Consider the following 18899-nt stretch of genomic DNA (forward strand, 5'->3'; position numbering starts at 1 on the left):
ACTCACTTTCAGTCTTTAGTATTATGTTTATTAATAAATTAAAATAATTATGAAGTGAAAATTCAAAATTATTAATAGCTACTAACGCTAAATCTTGAAGTGATTATTTAGTAAAAAATCAAGGTTAAAAGTATAGATATTGAAATCATGGGACAAATTGAAACACACTCTGAGTACAGATGGGAGAGGAATGTTGTTATATGGTTTGTTTTGGTGTAGAGGTTGTTATCTTGAATAGTGAGTAAGAACTTGCAGGTTGTTTAGGGGAGAGGAACCAACCCTCTTGAGTTAGCTGGGGACTATCTTAGTTATCTTTTGTTCTCTGTTGGTGTTGGACTATATTTCGGCTTGTATTTCGCTATGCTTAATCTAAATATCAAGCATATTGAGGAGTATTCTTACATCTTCCTAGTCAGAAAAAATGTTGTGGTTCTTTCATCCTTGGGATTTCTTCTCTTGCTCTTTCCTTTTTTCTTTCAATTTTTTTCCCTTCACCTTGTCTTTTACCCAGTTTACCCTCTTCCCTATCTCGAGAAATTCTATTTTTTTTTTTTTGGAGAAGCCTGCGAGAGTGAAGATGCCCAAGGTGGGATGTTTGGCATGTCTTGTGCCTTGCAGGAACATCAACAACATTGATGTTTTTCAATGGTCATTCTGGTAAACCGTCTTCCCTGTTGTTTGGGTTCTTCATAATTTTGGCCACCTTATCAACACTATTTTTGTTCTCCCGAACAGTTGGGCTAGGTTAGCACTTTGGGTTCTCTTTCGCTCCCAACATTTACTGTAGGGATCTGTTTGTTGTGGTTTTTCTCCAATCTTACCTTTATTGATAGAAGCAGGGTTCTTTTGTTCTTGGAATTTCAGGCTGTTTTCTGGGATATTTGGTTAGAAAGAAATAGTTTTCAGGAGTATAAGGAGGTTTGCAGTGGTTTGCAATATAATGCCTTTTTGTGGGCCATTTCATCTTTTTTCTTTTCTTTCTTTTTCTTTTTTGATATGGTCTTTTCATCTCTTGATTTTTTTGTCGTAAACTTATGGTTTCAACATTATAATTCAGTCAAGACATGCCTAGATCAAATTTCAATGTGGAATTGGACGCTGCCAACGCTACATGGTTGGTAAATGATGTGGCCTTGCTGTCAACCAAGACTGGGGAGCTATTATTGCTGGCACTTGTCTATGATGGACGGTGAGTGCTTCCATTTTTCTTGGTGCCCATCATAATTTTCAGCTTCTCTCGTTCGAACATTTTTAGGATGGAATAGTACTCTTGATTTGCAGGGTTGTGCAGAGACTTGATCTTTCAAAGTCTAAAGCTTCAGTACTTACATCGGTTAGTTATATTTGTCGTAATTTTCAGCCTGGAAACTTTGGTGGTACTTTGTCCTACCATTTTAGTTGCTAGTTTGATTCAAAATCGAGGTTTATGTATAAGTATATCAATTCTGTTCCTATAAAAAAAAAGTATATCAATTCTGTTTTATTAAAAAAGTATTTCAATTCTGTTTTATTATTGATAGGGAACATGAAAGAATATTGAACTTGATGTTTATATATTTATATCTTGTTGGAATGATACGTAGGGCATTGCGTCAATTGGAAATTCATTATTTTTTCTGGGCAGTCGATTGGGAGATAGTTTACTTGTGCAGTTTAGTTGTGGAGTGGGATCCTCAGGATTGGCATCCAGTTTAAAGGACGAGGTTTGTTGGGCTCCATAAACTTACTTTTGCTAATTACTTTGGACTTGCTTTCGTTGCTTACTTTGGACACTTCTAGTTAATGTTGTTTCGTTGTATTTTGGTGAGTCTTTGTTAAAGTGTTGATATATATATATATATATATATATTTAAATGGAAGTAATACCCTTCATTGAAATAATGAAAAGAGGCTACTGTTCAAAGTACAAGAAACTAAAAGAAAAAAAAAAAAACAAGATGCAATAAGATTAAGAAGTAAAAATAAAAGCATTCCAATTTATACAAATATCTTATAATCTGCGAAGAACTAGGAAAGAGAGCACCAGGAATAGGATGACGCTTCGAGGCAAGTAAACTCAATCTATCCATACAAGGAAGTGATTTATCTTTAAATGTACATTGATTCCTTTCAGATCAAATTTAAGATAGAATAGCTTTGATAGCATTAGAATTTAGACCATAAAAGCTGGGATCCACCAAAGATGGCCTAACTAGAAGCTGTAAGATATGTTCCTTGAAAGAAAATCCAAAGACCCACCGGATGTTATAGTAGGAGAAAGAACGTCATTAGGATCGTCTAGATTAAGTGCCCTAGAAAAAAAAAGTGTTGCAAGTCCTCATTATTAGCCAAACAAAGACGACAAATAGTAGGAGATAAATAAAGCATTGATGTAATTAAATTTATCCTAACCCATCAACTTAAGCTTTTGGGTCAATCAATGATTTAACATGGTATTAGAGTAGGAGGTTTTGGGTTCAAATCTTTGTAATTTCATTTCCTTCCCAATTAATACTTATTTCTACTTATTGGATTTTCTTCAAATTTTCAAGCCCACAAGTGAGGAGATGTATTACAGTGTTGATATAATTAAATTTACAAAAGAGTAAACAAAAGGCAAAAAATGGACATCTTCGTTCTCTCTCCTCTCAGATTCCCTCTAGCTCCTTCCCATCCATATTTGGTGACCATGATACAACCAGCTCCATCGTTTGATCTGCCCTTTATCACAATGTCTCCATCCCATCGGTATTGTGTGACCATCAACCATAAAGTGTTCTCCATTGAAGCTAATGTTAGTTGTAGAGCCTCTCACATTCGTCTGAGAGCTTGCCAAGCTTGACAATAATGATGGAGTCAACAAGATCCTTGTCCCTATGGGTGAGGAAGGGATGGAAAGCTTTTTATACCTTACTATAATCCTTCCCCACCAAACAAAAGGGTTACTCGCAGCCCACAACCATTAATACATCCTCTACCAACCCCATCAATGTGGCCCCTCCATCCTACAAAGAGGCGCTTAAAGCCAAAGCTCCTTTATTACATTCGCCTGGAGTGGTTGCAGACATATAAACCAGCCATTAATTACACGCTTGCCACCATCCACTTTAATACAACCATTATTGTGAAGAGACAATGTTCCACAACAATTGGTACAACATTATGAGAGCGCTTTAGGTACATGCTTGCGACCACTGTGTCGTTAAACCTCTCCAAGCCGATCACACCCTCCTTTGTTGTGAAAGTGAAGAACAAGCATTCACCCTTGGAGCAATAAAGGATTGGAACAAAGTGGATCCTTTTTCCCTAAAGTTCTCCTCATGGAGCTTCAATGCAACAAAAGAAAGTCCTGTTGTACCTTACTACAATGCTGGATCAGAATCAGGAATCTTCATTTGGAACATTGGGATGATAACACCTTTAAGCTAATCGAAGACGCCCATGGGGGGTCTCATTAAAGTGGCTAAGAAGACATTATCCCACTTAGATCTTTTAAAGGTGACGATCAAAGTCAAGAAAAACACAACTGCTGTCATTCTTGTCCAAGTTGAGGTTCCGTCCCCTTCATCCTTTCCGATTGTGGTTCAAATTGTCCCTTCTTTTTGCAGCGATCATTATCTTAGTTCATTGCCCGAGTTCATGGTGTCCATCCTTTGGCCGACGGTACATTTTTTGTTTGACGCTTCTCCCAATGTTTCTGATGAGTTGTAGAAAGGCCTCCTCGGGTCGTACCCATTAGCCAAATGTAGGCCTAGGGTTGTAAATGGTTTGGTTCGACTCGGTTTTTGAAGAAAACCGAAATCAAATAGCTTCATTGGTTAAAGACATAGAGAACCTAGAACGGAACTGGGGTTACTAATAAGCCGCACCGTTCGAACCGCTCAGACCGATAGTTTAGGGCCGTGCGGTTCGGTTCTTGGTTGATGAAACGATAATGATGTAATAAGGTAGGGATTTTTTTGGTAAAATCAAGTTAATCTTGGTTAATCTTTGATTAATTATATTTTAATTACCAATTTAGTTTTAATCTCTTTTTAGTTATCCTTTTGGGACTCTTGTAATTCTCTATAAATAGAGAGAGCCTCCTTGTGTTATGTCACATTTTCATTAATAAAAAGACTCTTGATTTGATTCTTGGAGAGAATTCTCCTTTTATCTCCTTTAGGCTACATTAAATAGAGCGCACACACAGGATTTTGGCGAGAAGGGAGTATCTTTTAGGAAATATTCGAAATTAAAATAAAATCTTGCACTCTCCCAATGTCGAACACATGACCTCATGTACTCGAGGGTGCTTACCAACCATCCTAACTAGAGTTCTTTTTGTTGTTTATTATTTCCGTTTATTACATATGATTAAATGGTTGACTCGGTTTTCAATCCTCTCTTTCTGCCTAACCCGAACCAAAAATTTCGGTTTTATATATTTCCAACATGAAACCGCCAACCGGACGGGTTTCAACCCGAACCGACGACTGGTTTCAGTCGGTTTAGGCAGTTTTTCGGTTTTTTTCTTGCACCCGTATGTAGGCCTGAAACACATGTACCTACCCTTGGGTTATCTTCTGACCCATCTTCTTCCTCCTTTCCTATCCACCATTGATCTCACCCCTATTATCCTTATCTGTTTAACACATCTAGTTACCAAACCTCTCAAGCCCAACAATTTTGGGCTTAATCTTTCAATTGGCCCACATGGCACCCCCCATTTTAGCCATATCTGATCCTTTGCTCCTTGCCTCGGCTGAATCGCCAATATCTAACTTGAGACCCTCCTCTCCTTTACCCGACCCATCAAAACTTAACCTCTCTCCACACAAGCTTTCTATCTCCATCCACAATAAAATGTCTTATCTCATCCCTGGGGGACCAGCTTTACCTCTTCAGTCTTCCTCTTGCCCGAATTTTTCCGTTCATGAAGACCTTCCTATCACCCACCTTCCCTTCTCCACAACCCCACCCACACCTCTCTCCAATCCCCCTTCGCCCTCTCTAGACTTACAATTCAAATCACTATGGTCGGATGGCTTTATTGGCTTATAGTGATTTAGACCCTGAAGAAGACATTGAGGCTGAAGCTTCCATCGATCCTACATATCACCTTTGAATTGTGGTCCCTTGGCTTATAGAACAAATTGTGTATTATGGCTATCCCCTCTGCCTCTACCTCCAAGAAAAGTAAGCCCACCCAAAAACAATCGATAGGCATAAACGAATTAAAAGGGCTTCTTTTCTCCCTCAACTATGAAATGTCCACTCATAGATTAGAGCAAGGTGGGTCATTCTCGTCTGAATGATTATTCTCTTTTGGAATGTTCAAGGTATTAAAGCTTGGGACAAAAAGGCATTCGTGAAAAGTCTCATCCTAAAGCACAATCCTACAATGGTTATACTTCAAGAAAGAAGAGTTGGATAAAGCCACCATTACATCTTTGTGGAGTTCAAGACACATTAGTTGATCTGCTTTAGAGGCCTTCTGTACTTTAGGTGGAATCACATGGAATGATTCATTTTCTCTCTCACTTGATTTCGTCCACACTGTTGATTATTGGTGGAAGAACACTCCTCTTCGAGGTTGGCCGGTCATGGATTAATTTTAAAACTCAAGGGTTTGAAAGAGGTCCTCAAATATGGAATCTAGCTTTGGCTGCATCACCTCACAATAGAACCAACTTATCGCTAAAATTGCCCTGCTAGACAACCTAGAAGAATCTAATAACTGTCTTCCTATACATACGGTATAGCGGGGTAGCCTTTAAGCTCAGCTTCTCTCTGTTGTTGCCGAGGAGGAAACCCTTTGGATGCAGAAATGTAAGTCTATATGGCTCAATCAAGGTGATTTGGATACTCGCTCTTTTCATAGAGTGGTGGCTACTAAACGAAGACAAAACACTATTCTTGAAATTATCTATGCCGATGGGTCAAGTATACTCACTGAATCTGGTATTGAAGGAGTTCCTACATTTTTTTTACTCGAATCTACAGAAAGAAATATTGTGCAAACAAGTCTCTTGGCTTTGGTAGCTTTTGGTACAAACAAGTCTCTTGGCGTGGGTGGTTTCACAATTGAATTTTATAAGGTGTCTTGGCACATCCTTAAAAATGTCATATTGAGGGCATACCAAGATTTTTTTTCAAGAAAGGCATTGTTAATGCTAATTTAAATGAGACTTTTATCTGTCCTATTCTCAAGAGATCAGATGCCCGTAGAGTTGGACATCTTAGACCGATTAGCCTCACAACTAAAGTCTACAAAATTCTTGCTAGAGTTCTATTTGATAGACTCAAAGGGGTTCTTCCATCCATCATTTCTGAACACCAATTGGCCTTTGTGGAGGGGTTATAAATCCTTGATGCATCTTTGATTGCAAACGAGCTTCATTGATGATTGGAAGAGGAAGAACAAAAAAGGCATTGTGATCAAACTGGACATAGAAAAGGCTTACTGTTGATTGGGGCTTCCTTAATTCAATTCTGAAGGATAGAGGCTTTGGAAATCTTTGGAGAAAATGGATCATGGGTTGTTGATTTACAACAATTTTTTTGATCATTATTAACGGGTGCCCTCGTGGTAAAATTCAAGCTACTAGAAGTATTAGGCTAGGCAACCCACTGTCCCCTTTCCTCTTCAACATTATTATCAATACCCTTAGCAGACTTATGACCCAAGCTGCATCGGAAAGGAAAATACAGGGCTTTGACGTGGGGAAAGTTGGTTTATCCATTAGCCACCTACAATTTGCAGATGACACTATCCTTTTCTACACATACAACCCTGAGTACATAATAATTCATTTGACATCATTAGTTTTTGAATCCTGTTCGGATGTTTCCATCAATCATAAAAAAATATGAAATTATGGGCATTAATCTCGATCTGGGGAAACACAGAGCATCGTGGATTTATATGGATGCAAGGTTAGTTCTTGGCCTAACTCCTTCCTTGGCCTCCCTTTGAATGGTAAACCGAGAACCTTTTCATTTTGGGCTCCAATTGTTGAGAAGATCGAGTAGAGAATCAAAGCTTGGGCCTCATCCTACATATCCAAAGGAGGTATATTGACTCTCATTCAAGCCACGACGGGTAATCTCCCTACTTACTATCTCTCCTGCCTTAAATTGCCCAGTAAAGTGGCACATATGATTGAAAAGCTTTATAGAGATTTCCTTTGGGAAGGGAAAGAGGATGGCTCCAATTCGCGGTGTTGGTTGGGATAAAACTTGCATTGTGGGGAAGGCTCATTGCGGCCAAATTTGGCTCCTCCAAATGTAATAATAAATATGGTACACACTCGCTGACTACTGCCAAATGTCCATGGAAGGCCATATCCATCCTCCTACCATTGGTGAATCAACATGTTGCTGTGGAAATTAGTCAACGGACGTTCTGTTTCTTTTTGGCATGATTCTTGGGTGAACTCTAACCCCTTGCACATGACCTTCCCTAACTTACTTGCTCTCTCCCTTACTAAGGAGGCTACAATCTTCGATTCATGGAAGGAGGCTGAGGGGTGTTGGAACCTCAATCTCTATAGGAACCTCAACGAGTTGGAAATTTGTGAATGGGCTGATTATCTCATGTGCTAACAAACTACCAGCCACTTCAAACAAATGGTAAATCTTCCAGAACCATCTGGGATCTTCTCCTAATGTCTTATTGCTTTCAAGCTCAAGTTCAACTCTAGGTTGGTTCTTCCAAATCTATATGGTCCGATCACTTGCCTAAAAAGTTTAAATTCTTTTTGTGGGAGCTGTCACACAAGGCTGTTCTTACTCATGTCAAGCTTCAACACTGTTTGCCTTCTTTGGCCGTTTCCCCCAGTTGGTGTACTCTTTACAAGCAGAACAATGAGACTCCAAGCCACCTTTTCCTCTTCTGCCCATTCTCCAACAGATTTTGGAACCACATCCTCTATGCTTTCAATTGGTCTGTGGTCTTTCCATCTGATTTCATCAGTTTTCTATCTCTCATGATTGAGGGACACCCTTTCGAAGGAAGAAAGAACCTCTTATGGATGCATCTTATCATATCTTTTTTGTGGTGGGTGTGGATCGAACAAATAGCTGTATTGTCAATGATGAAGCTCAACGTTTCGACCTTTTTTAGAGCATGTGATCTTCTTCATTATCTCTGGGTGTAAATTGTGTAGATACTTCCATTCACATAGTTTTAATTCTCTTTTGTTTTGTCCACTTGGAGATGTCTTTTAACTCCTTTGGCTTGGGGCTTCCCCCCCTCCCCTTTTTTGTAATTTCATATATCAATGAAATTGTTTCTTATAAAAAAAATTTACAATAACCCATCAACTTAAGCTTTTGGGTGAATGGGTGATTTAACGATTCTTACCCTCCCTGCTTTCCAACTCAATTACTTGTATGCCATTTGACTTTATGCACTCTTTTCATTATTATTTTTAATAACAAAGGTTCTGTTTGTTTGCTGTTAGTGTGTACTTTTTGATCGGAGAAGATTCCTTCTATTATTAATAAATATCAGCATATGACCTTTCATTGAGAAGAAGGAAGTTCATTTATTGATAAAGCATGCAGTTAATTAAGTTCATTTATTACATATAAAATTTATATTCCACGAATTTATGTTATGATTCTTCTGCTAAATTGTGGACTGTACTGTCGAAGCTGGTTAAGGAAATCATCCCATTAGGATGTTAATTTTTTTTGGGTAAAAGAAAAAATTTCATTGATATGAAAAAGGGGAAAACCCCAAGCAAAAAGGAATTACAATAGAGATTGCCATTAGGATGTTATTTTTATTCCCTCCAACAACTTAAAATTAACTGCATAAGTTGAATTGATTGGAGATAATGAAGTTTTATTTGATTTTCCTTTCATTGTGAACATGGAAGTTCATTTACTGATAAATTTTGGAGTTGAATAAGTTCATTTATTATTTATTTGAATAGGGATTGCCATTAGGATGTTATTTTTATTTTCCGTGAACGTTACATGTTGAGATTAGCTTATCCTTACCAATGCATAGTTGTCTTCAGTGCCATGCATATTAATATTTTGTACACTTTATAGGTTGGAGATATTGAAGTTGATGCTCATATAGCCAAGCGAATGCGTAGGTCATCTTCCGATGCTCTACAAGATATGGTTGGAGGAGATGAGCTATCATTGTATGGTTCAGCTCCAAATAATACGGAATCTGCTCAGGTTTTATAGATTGGACTATGTGAACAATCTTTCAATCTCTCTTAACTTTTCTCTTATTTCAATTATTTTTTACCTATATGCATTAGTCTCTTTTCATCATTTCAATGAAAAGGTTTTTTTTTTTAAAAAGGGTTACCTATATGGATAAATAGAAAAGAAACTAAAGACTCCAATCAAAGCCAAAAAGTGAAAGAGAGAGAAGCAATCAAGGAGACTACCGCTTGGTATCAAATGGATTTGTAAAATACATCTAGAATTATTAAAATTTTAATAGTTTTATCTCTATGCCTATGCATATGAAATGCATGGAATTTAAGTTTTGGGTGGGTAAGTGCTTGGAGGATAGACCCCTTAGTTCCTTGTTTCCAAGTTATATTAGTTGCTTTTGTCAAAGTATCACGCTGGTGTTTTGACCCTTTCCTAGTATGAGAGCCCGCCTTCTTTGGGTTTCCACTATCTATTGACCAAGAGAGAAACAACAGATGTTTTGGATTTGTTATCTTATGGAGGGACGTTCACCTTAACCCTAATCAGTGGGATATTCACTCTTGGAGCCCCAGTCCATCCAAAAGTTTCTCTTGTAATTTTTGTTTCAGTATTTGGTCCGTTCCTCCCATCGACCGTTTCCCTTTTTCCCTCATCGTGAAAGTTTAAGATTTTGCATGAAAGGGTTAGTATCTTGAACTAGATCTTGGCTCGAGGGTCCATGGTGATTAGGTTGTCCTGTTGTATTCTTTGCAGGAGAGCAGAAGAGGACTTGAATCATCTTCTTTGGGATTTGATTTTTTTGGTGCTGTTTGCAGTTGTTATTTGAGGTGTTCATATTTGGTTTTACCGAATTTTAGGATTAGAACAGGACGGTCAAGGATCTCCTTCTCCACTCCCCTTTCTAGGGAAGGGGCTTTTTTGTGACAAGCGAGGGTATATGCTATTTTGTGGGGTCTTGTGGTGAGAGAGATGATAGAATCTTTACAAATTGAGAGAGGCTTTCTTCGAGTGATGTTTGATCCTTTTTTAGATTCTAAGTTTCTTTTTGGCTTTTTGTGACCAGGCCTTTTTGTATATATACCATGAGTCTTCTTTTACTTCACTGGAGCCCTTTGGTATAGTCCCATTCCCTTTTGTGGGCTTTTTTTTTTTTTTGAAAAGGAAACAAGTCTCTTCATTAATAAAATTAAATGAGACTAATGCTCAAAGTACAAGAGAGTTATACAAAGAGCATAAAGTATAAGACCTATGGATTAGGCATCTCAACTAGGTTGACACCCCCTTAGCGCTCTCATCATTTCATACAAGCTAATCTCAATATAAAAATATTCAAGGCAAAAGCACTTCTCTTACAACGGTTGAATAAAGATACCAAGAAAGATAGTTTCCTTCCAACAAAAACTACAACAGAACAAAAAAAAAAAAAAAAAAAGAACAGACTGAAGAAAGACCAAACTATGCAGTAAAGATAAATGCTCGCCAGCTTAAGCAAAAATCTTGAATGGAATAAGCCTCGAATTGCTTGGATTGAATGCACCACAAAGAAGCATTTCAGCAGGCAGCTTCAAAGCGATCTGACCAGCCAAGGAATTTATCATGAAAAACCCTTTGCTTTCTCTCAAACCACAATTCAGCCAACAAAGCCTTGACCGCATCGATCCAAATCAAACGAGGCTTTTTCTTTAAATGAGGACCAATTAACATCTACTGGACATTGTCTCTAAAATCATTGCTAAATACCCATGAGGTATTGAAGATGTTGAATAATTTCCACCAGCACTTAACTGAATAAGGGCAATTGAAGAAGAGATATTGTAGATCCTCTCCGTTCTGTTTACAAAGAAAGCACATGGAAGGAGACAAGCAACTTAAACACAACTTACGTTGCATAACCGAGGAGACGTTTAGTAGACCAAAGACCATTATCCATACAAGAGTGGAGACGTTTTGTGGGCTTCTTTTTGTTCTTGGCCTATGCATTTTTTTTTCTCTTAATGAAAGTATGGTTTTTTCATTAAAAAACATAGTTGTTGATATAGGGTATTCTTGAGTTTCTGCCTAAGCTTTGAGGTGTTATTCTAGAACAGGTTTCATCAGTAGTACTTGAGTTCCAATTGGCCACCTCCTATTAGAGGAACTACGAGGATGAATAACCACCCTAAATGAAAATTAGGAGGGAATGTATGGTTGGTGAGCCTTAATAGTATTAAAAATTGGACAGAGGATTCAAAACGAGCAAATGCATATGTGATAAATGGAAGGAGGTTGGGGTCTAGCATGTTTTGAGTGTTTTGACATCCCTTTTTGGGTCAATTCGTTAGTTCTTTCGTATAATTATTATTTTGTGAGTGATTACCAACAACTGGTGCTCTGTTCTAGAATTTTGTTGTTACTGTGTTGGTTAGACCACTTTTTTCTTTTTTCTTTTTTCTTTTTTTGTATGTGTTTTTAAAAATAAAAGAACCTGCAGAAGTTCCTTTCTCTAACAAGCTACTTTAAACATCAATCAGGAAAATAGTAAAAAGCAAGGTGGGATCACCATTGTGGCATTACCTTTACTTATGAATGTTTTTATTCTTCATCTTGGATTACTATTGAGAAAAATTGAGAACTTAGTATGAACGCATCCATTTGTCTGATTAATCCATCTTTGCAAGAACCAATTATTTCCAAAACAGCTAGAAAATATCTCCCATCCAAGCTGTCATAGGCCTCTCTCAAGGACGTTTCCACTCCATGTTCTGGGTAACTTGTTTTCTTAGTCTTAAATTATTTGCGTGGCATCTCTTACAAGAGAGACAAAACACGTGTAGTAACTAGATAATGTCATGCTTGAGATTGTACCTATAAATTCGGATTTTTTTATCCATGTAATTTCTCAAAGTTTGTTTTCTTTGAACATTTTTGTATCTTTTCACTGTTTTAATTCAATGATAAGTTTTTATGTTGTTCAAAATATGTGCTAGTTTCTCTAGTGAATCATTAACAAGAAAATAAATGGACATTATTTTGCTCAGAATATTGTAACCTTATTTGAATACTTGCTGCTTTGCTCAGAATACTGTAGTCTTGTTTGAATTCTTGCTGCTTGGCTTTCTGACATGAGGTCCTTTTCATGCACGCAGAAAAGTTTTTCTTTTGCTGTTAGAGATTCATTGATCAATATTGGGCCTCTGAAGGATTTCTCCTACGGTTTAAGAATTAATGCAGATCCTAATGCAACTGGAATTGCCAAACAAAGCAATTATGAACTTGTTAGTAACCTAATAACCATGTGAGTTTTAGTATTTAGTTAAAGTAGATACGTAATTCCTCTTCTGTGATAATTTGTAGGTTTGTTGTTCGGGTCATGGTAAAAATGGGGCATTATGCATTCTTCGCCAGTCAATTCGCCCCGAAATGATTACTGAGGTATATTATTGTGATATACAGGTTGAATTGTACAATGGTTCTTAACTAATAATAAATTTATTCTTATAAAAAAAAGTAATAATTAACTTATGCACATATTAATCTGTATAGCTCAACTGACAGTATTGGTTTATTCGAAAAAACATTAAGGATGCTCTTTTACTAATAAAGGATGGTGTACCATCAGTAACTTTATTCGTCAAGGATGCTCTTTTCTCTCTCCTTTCGCATTCCGATGCTTTCAGACTCCAGCTTCATTTGATTCCTTCATATTCGTCTTTTTTCTGCATTGGTTGTTTCTTCAGGATTTTCTCTTATTTTCGTCTTAGTTTGGTGCTCTCTCAGTGATATCGTGGAAGTTAAGAGCTGTTGTGTTTGGAATACTAGTGTATTCATTAAGAAAAGAACGGTTTCTTCCTTGAAGATATGACCAATAAGAATAGAATCTTTCTTTCTTTACCTCTTTGACGATGGTTTGAAGCAGTTTTCGTGGAATTTCTGCATCCTCAAGAAAGTTCAAGATGATTTTTGGGACTGTTTGGTCGTCTAAGTTTGATGCTTCTCATGGTTGGTTCTTTGAATGTGCTGTTTGACAGGCTACTGGAGGAAGGCAGAATCTTCGTGTTAGCTGTTGGTTTTGAGAAGAAAGGATGACTAGTTTTTTGGGAAATGGTTAAAGATTTTCTTGATGGAGCTATGGTAAAGAAAGGTTGGCTTGCCAATTCTTTTCTCGAAGTTTAGTCTTTTATGGAGGTTCTAATTTCACTAAAACAAAGTTGCATATGTGGTTAGTCAGATTCATGCTCATTCTGCTCTAGTCTCTAGAGTCTCTCTCCCTAAGAAATCAACTATTTGGGTTAGAAAAGAGAAAGAGGTATTGGACTTGCATTTTGAAGTTATTATCGTGGTCACCAAATTGTTAGCTAATCATTATTGGGATGAGGTTAAATTTTCTTTTGAGGATTATTTTCAGTCCCGTATTATCCTTAATCCATTCATGGATGATAGGGCCATGAATCCAAGATCAAGATGATGATGATTTCTCATATATTACTTTGAATAAAGATGGGAAAAATAATGGTGTGGTTTTAAATAAGAAAGGAAAATTACCAATAGGGAAAGATAATGATTTAAATGCTTGTTCTGACATTTCAGTGTGCAATCCGAGCCTTCCTTCTGATTGTAATCAAGAAAAGAATGTGAAGGGTTTTATTGATTTTAATGCTTCGAATTTAAATGGGCAGGAGGTTTTTAATCCTATCAGTTCCAAAGGTGCATTAAACTCAATTCTCTCTCATCCTCTTGCTACTAATGCAGTGCCTTCAAGAAGCAGCTCTCAATTATGATGATTCATCTCCTTCAAACGATGGAGTATCTCACCCAATCAGTCAGCAACTTTTCCCTCGAATTAATGAGTCAATGATTAACTACCATTTGTGGAATATGAAATTCTATTAACGCAAGTTGGTGAGTCCAAAGGGTATTTCCTTTCTACTATGCTTGGAAGAAACATCTCTCTATAATATCCGAACATTCTGAAGTAATTGTTGATCAATTGGAAGAGGATTATGCCGAAATATTGTTCCATTCTCCACGGTTGAACACTTCTCAGACTGATTTTCAGATCAAAGGCAAAATCCTAAGAAATTTTCTCAATCAGATATTTCTCTTCCAGGTTCCAATACTCATTTTATTCAAGGAATGTCTAACCCATCTTGCTCTCAAAACAACCCAAATACTGATCTCATTGACACTAACGAGGACTCGATCCTAAGTGCTAGTAGTGAAGAAATGGATTTTGTTATATCAACTGTTGAAACTGAGCAATGTTTAGATGAGCTCCCTATTCAGGCAATTGATACTTTATTTCAACTCATGGATGTAAATCAAGCTGTTCAAGCTGATCGGGACGAAAATTTAATTGATTCAATGTTATCCCCATCTCTCATTCTATCCAAATTTGCTAATATTGTTCCTAATTGTGATTTATAGTTGTGGCAAATTCTTTCTCAACCTCTAAAAGTTCCAGTCAAAGCTTCTTAGTGCTGGTAATTGCGGGGGTTTATTTTTATTTTTTTTATTATGTAGATAATTTCATGGAATATTCATGACTTCCTTAAAGAAATTTATACAGAATCTTCATCAAGATCTTGTGCTAATACAGGGAACAAAAAGAGTGAATATCAATCTTGTTTTCATTAAATCTATATGGGGTTCAATAGAGATTGGATGGGCACTTGTTGCATCATTGGTAATGTGGGATGAAAGGAGCACAAACATTTGTGGCCTGACATTTTTTATCATTGGGACGTTTCTTCTTGTTCATGGAACATTAGCTTTTGAAGATTGCTTAAAAATGATGATATTTCGGATTTTCAGCAGCTCCTTGGATGGTTACTAGGATAGAAAGTGATTGATAACTCAGGCTCTTGTCGTTGGTCTCTTGATGAATCGGGCAAGTTTTTCTGTGAAATCTTTATGAAAACACTTGGCAACACCTTCTCCTATTTGTTAAGAGGCGATGGTGGAATCTCTTCTCACCCTTCAACATCCAGTGGGTTCTCTTAGTTCATTTAAGGAGAATATCTTTCAAATATTGATTGGTCCAGCTGTGGTGCCAAAGTCCAAAGTTTTGTGGTCTATTGCAGTGAAAAATTTATTCTTTGAATTATGGTTTTAACACAATCAAAGAAGTTTCCATAACACTCTCCCTAGGGATGATTGATTTGATTCAACTCATCCAAAGGCCTCTTCTTAGTGTTCTCTTTCTAAACATTTCGCGGGATACTCTATTCAAAATATTTGCATTATTTGGAATGCTTTTATGTTTCCCTTGTAATTCACGTAGGTTAAGATATTTTGAATATTTGGCTGTTTCTTTATTATTCTCGTTTCTCCTTTTGGAGTTCTTGTATTTTTGAGAATTAGTCTATTTTCATTTTATCAATGAAAAATGTTTCATTCCTTTCAAAAAAAAAAAGAAAAAAAGAAAGAAAGAAAGAATATTTGGCTATTGCTTTATTGTTCTTGTTTCTCATTTTTTCTTCTATTTTTGAGCATTAGTTTCTTTTCATTTTATCAATAAAAATATAAAAATAAAAATTATGCATACATTAAATCTTAATTCTTGAAGCAAATAAAACATGCATAGTTTATGAGAAACTTATAATAAGATGAATCCATATGCGTTCCATTATGTATGAATGTAAATAAAACTATATGGTGAAATATTCTTATATGGATTATTATAAACAACAGCCTCAATACATCAGAAGATGCTGCAATAGAAGCTTCCTCATTCCAAGCTTATGCCATCAATTATTATCTGTGTGGATTTGGAAGATTAAAATTGTTCTTTTTTTAGATGTTCATTTGCTCTGGCTTGTTGGCACAAATTGTTTCAGATTTTTTGATTACATTGTGTATTTCCAATTAACTCAAGGAGCAATCCCCATCTTTTGGTCATTTCATGTTCACCATTGCTTTCAACATCTCATTTATTATGGGTTTATTGAGTAGAAGCTATCATTTAGAGATTTTGTTGGAATGCAATCATCAAATAGTTGAAAAGAAGCATCATTTTTGGGTTCACTGATTTGAATTTGCTATATTAAATGCTTCACAATGATTTTCTTCATCTAAGTTATTTGTTGGTTTTTCTATTCGGGATATATATATATATATATATATATTTTAAAATTGGGTTGTTTTCATATTTTCAACTTGGTTTATTTTCACCTTTTTTTTTGTATCTTTGAACATGTGGTACTTTACATTATTTTAATGAAAGGTTCCGTTTCTTGGTTAAAAAAAAACTATAGGTTAAAGGTCTTAAAAGTTATTCTTATTCTCTTTTCTCTTGAAGAGTAAGTGGATTCTCAATATTCCATATTCAGCTGGTTAATTTATCGAAGGAAAACACAGTTCAGTTTTTGGTTGGCTCGTCTTTGAAATCTAAATCTGAATTATTATGGTCAAACTTGGTCAAAGCTATCCTCTTTGAGATTTGGTTTGAAGGAAATAAGAGAATTTTTCAGAATAAGCCTCTCCAATGGTCTGCTTGTTATGATTATGCTCAGGTTAAAGCTTGATTATGGTGCTTTATTTCCAAGCTCTTCATTCGATTTTCTATTCAAGACGTGTTCAAATTGAAATGCTTTTATCTTTCCAGCTTAGAATTGTTGCATCCTTTTTATTTTTTGCTCCCCTTTTGTATCGGTTTTGGTTTCATTGTATCTCGAGTATTAGCCTCTTTCATTAATGGACTATTTTCAAATATAGGAAAATGAGTCAACTTATTTACAAATATAGTAAAATATCATTGTCTATCAGTGATAGATATTGATACTGATAAATGTCTATCATTGTCTATCACTGATAAACAGTGATAATTTGCTATATTTGAAATATTTCTAGCAGTTTTATCATTTAAAAACATTTGCCCTTCATTAATTCAATTAAAAATCTGTTTCCTTTAAAAGAAGAAAAAACAGAGTAAGCAGAATTTTTATGACTACATTTTCATTGTGCAACTTGTTCAGTCCTTTGGTCTTCAATTTTATTTGAATTTGTATTTTAGATTTAAATTCCTGTCATGAACTTTGATTTCTGTTTCAATAGTTTGCAAATGATGCCAGTCCTATGACTGAACCATTGTTATTGGTTGGTTGTTAAGAACAATAAAACTATTGGTGTAATCAATTGAATAAATCCTTAAAAAGAAAGTGCTGGCTATCACCAAATGTTTTCTCGGTTTGGTGACAAGCTGACTTGACATACTGTGATTCTAATTGCCATATGAAACATTTTTATACGTGCATTTATGGGATTTTCAGGTTGAGCTGCCAGGTTGTAAAGGCATTTGGACTGTGTACCACAAAAATACTCGTGGTAGTGGTGCTGATTCTTCTAGAATGGTTCCAGATGATGATGAATATCATGCATATTTGATCATAAGCCTTGAGGCTCGTACAATGGTAATTTTTCTTTTTCTCTTAATTTTAAGGTAAAAACTGCACAAGTTGGGACTAGAAATAAGGACCTGGAGGCTGGAACTAAAACACAAGTAATGCACCTCTCCTCTACAACTGGAGCAAAGTGCAAACTTTATCTTTCTCTTTTTTGATTTGAGTTTAGCTTTCAGGTGTTTATAGGGTTTGGTGGTGAATTTATTTTCTCATGATTCTAAAAGTTATAGTGAACTCCACTTGCACTCCTCTAGACAACAAAACACAATGAATAGGTAAAAAAAAAAAAAAAAAAAAAAAAAGAAATCTGAAGAGAATAACCTTTTCACAAATAGTTCCCATTGAGTTTCTTTTGCAATTGATTTGCTTTCCTATGGCATTCTTTAAGGATGCTAAGTAGAAATGTCAAAGTCTGTAAGGGCGAGGGTGAGAGGATTTTTTGCAAGATAGTTGAGTACAAATGGGTACATCTTTTGCAAGTAAATTGCAAGCTCTGGATTTTTTTGCAAGATAGTTGTTCTATATCAGTCAAAGTCTCCTTTCAACAGCAAAAGGAATGCTGGATTACTAGTGTTTATTGGTGTGCTGCATATTTTCATTTGGCGATATGGAGTCTTGTTTCAAAATCAGACCTGGATGGAGGTCTAAGACATTTACCTTATAACTTTATCTCTCATGCTTAACTTTTGTTCTTGAAGTTTTTATGTCTCTTTATGTTTTGTTCACTCCTTTTCAGAGTTTGTATCTTTTGTGCAAGTATCTAATGAAGAATTTGTTTCTTGTTTTAAAAAAAAATATGGGTACATTTTTGCTATCCAAATTTGTGCCCACGCCATTGTTTCTCCTAGTTTGTTTTTTCATGTATCTTAAAATTCAAAAGCTTTGTTTTTCTTGGGGGCTACTTTCAATTGACGATGATGGAGAACTATCATGGGTTGGTCTAGTGGTCACTGAGGATGGAGGTAAATAAGTAAAAGACTTGGGACTTGGAGAGAATAGGTTCAAGTCGTGGTGGTTACCTACCTTGGATTTAATATCCACCTTAGTAATTGAATGTTGGAAGGTGAAATGATTGTCCTATGAGAATATTTTAGCTGAGTACAAGCTCAACACTCATATCTTGAAATTCATGTCCTCTTCCAATAATCTTCCTTGTCACAAGGTCCTAAACAAGTAATAACTAATATAAAATGATACATAACAATTAAAGTCACAAATGAATTTACTAATATAGTTAAAAGAAAATTGAGGTAAATGTAAAACAATAGAACAAATGACTAAGAAAGAGATGGATGAGGTTTGCTGTGCCAGATCCAAGAATAGAAGATTTTGATGCATTTGCTAATGTAACATTCGCAAGGGATGTAGATGACA

At 36.0% G+C, this 18899-nt stretch overlaps 1 protein-coding gene across 3 annotated transcripts in view; it reads left to right on the forward strand.

Annotated features, from left to right (window-relative positions):
- CPSF160 (cleavage and polyadenylation specificity factor 160) overlaps positions 1-18899 on the forward strand; it is a 61398-nt gene that overhangs the window by 9859 nt on the left and 32640 nt on the right. For all 3 annotated transcript variants that reach the window (XM_039031794.2, XM_039031796.2, XM_039031795.2), the window contains exons 8-14: positions 1058-1189; positions 1282-1333; positions 1584-1703; positions 9025-9159; positions 12273-12401; positions 12481-12558; positions 17394-17534. In XM_039031794.2, coding sequence (XP_038887722.1) covers positions 1058-1189; positions 1282-1333; positions 1584-1703; positions 9025-9159; positions 12273-12401; positions 12481-12558; positions 17394-17534 — 787 coding nt within the window. The remainder of the gene's footprint in view (positions 1-1057; positions 1190-1281; positions 1334-1583; positions 1704-9024; positions 9160-12272; positions 12402-12480; positions 12559-17393; positions 17535-18899) is intronic.

Source organism: Benincasa hispida, chromosome 5 (assembly GCF_027475165.1).
Source record: "Benincasa hispida cultivar pf3 chromosome 5, pf3_genome.v1.1, whole genome shotgun sequence".
In the NCBI taxonomy this organism is placed as follows: Eukaryota; Viridiplantae; Streptophyta; class Magnoliopsida; order Cucurbitales; family Cucurbitaceae; genus Benincasa; species Benincasa hispida.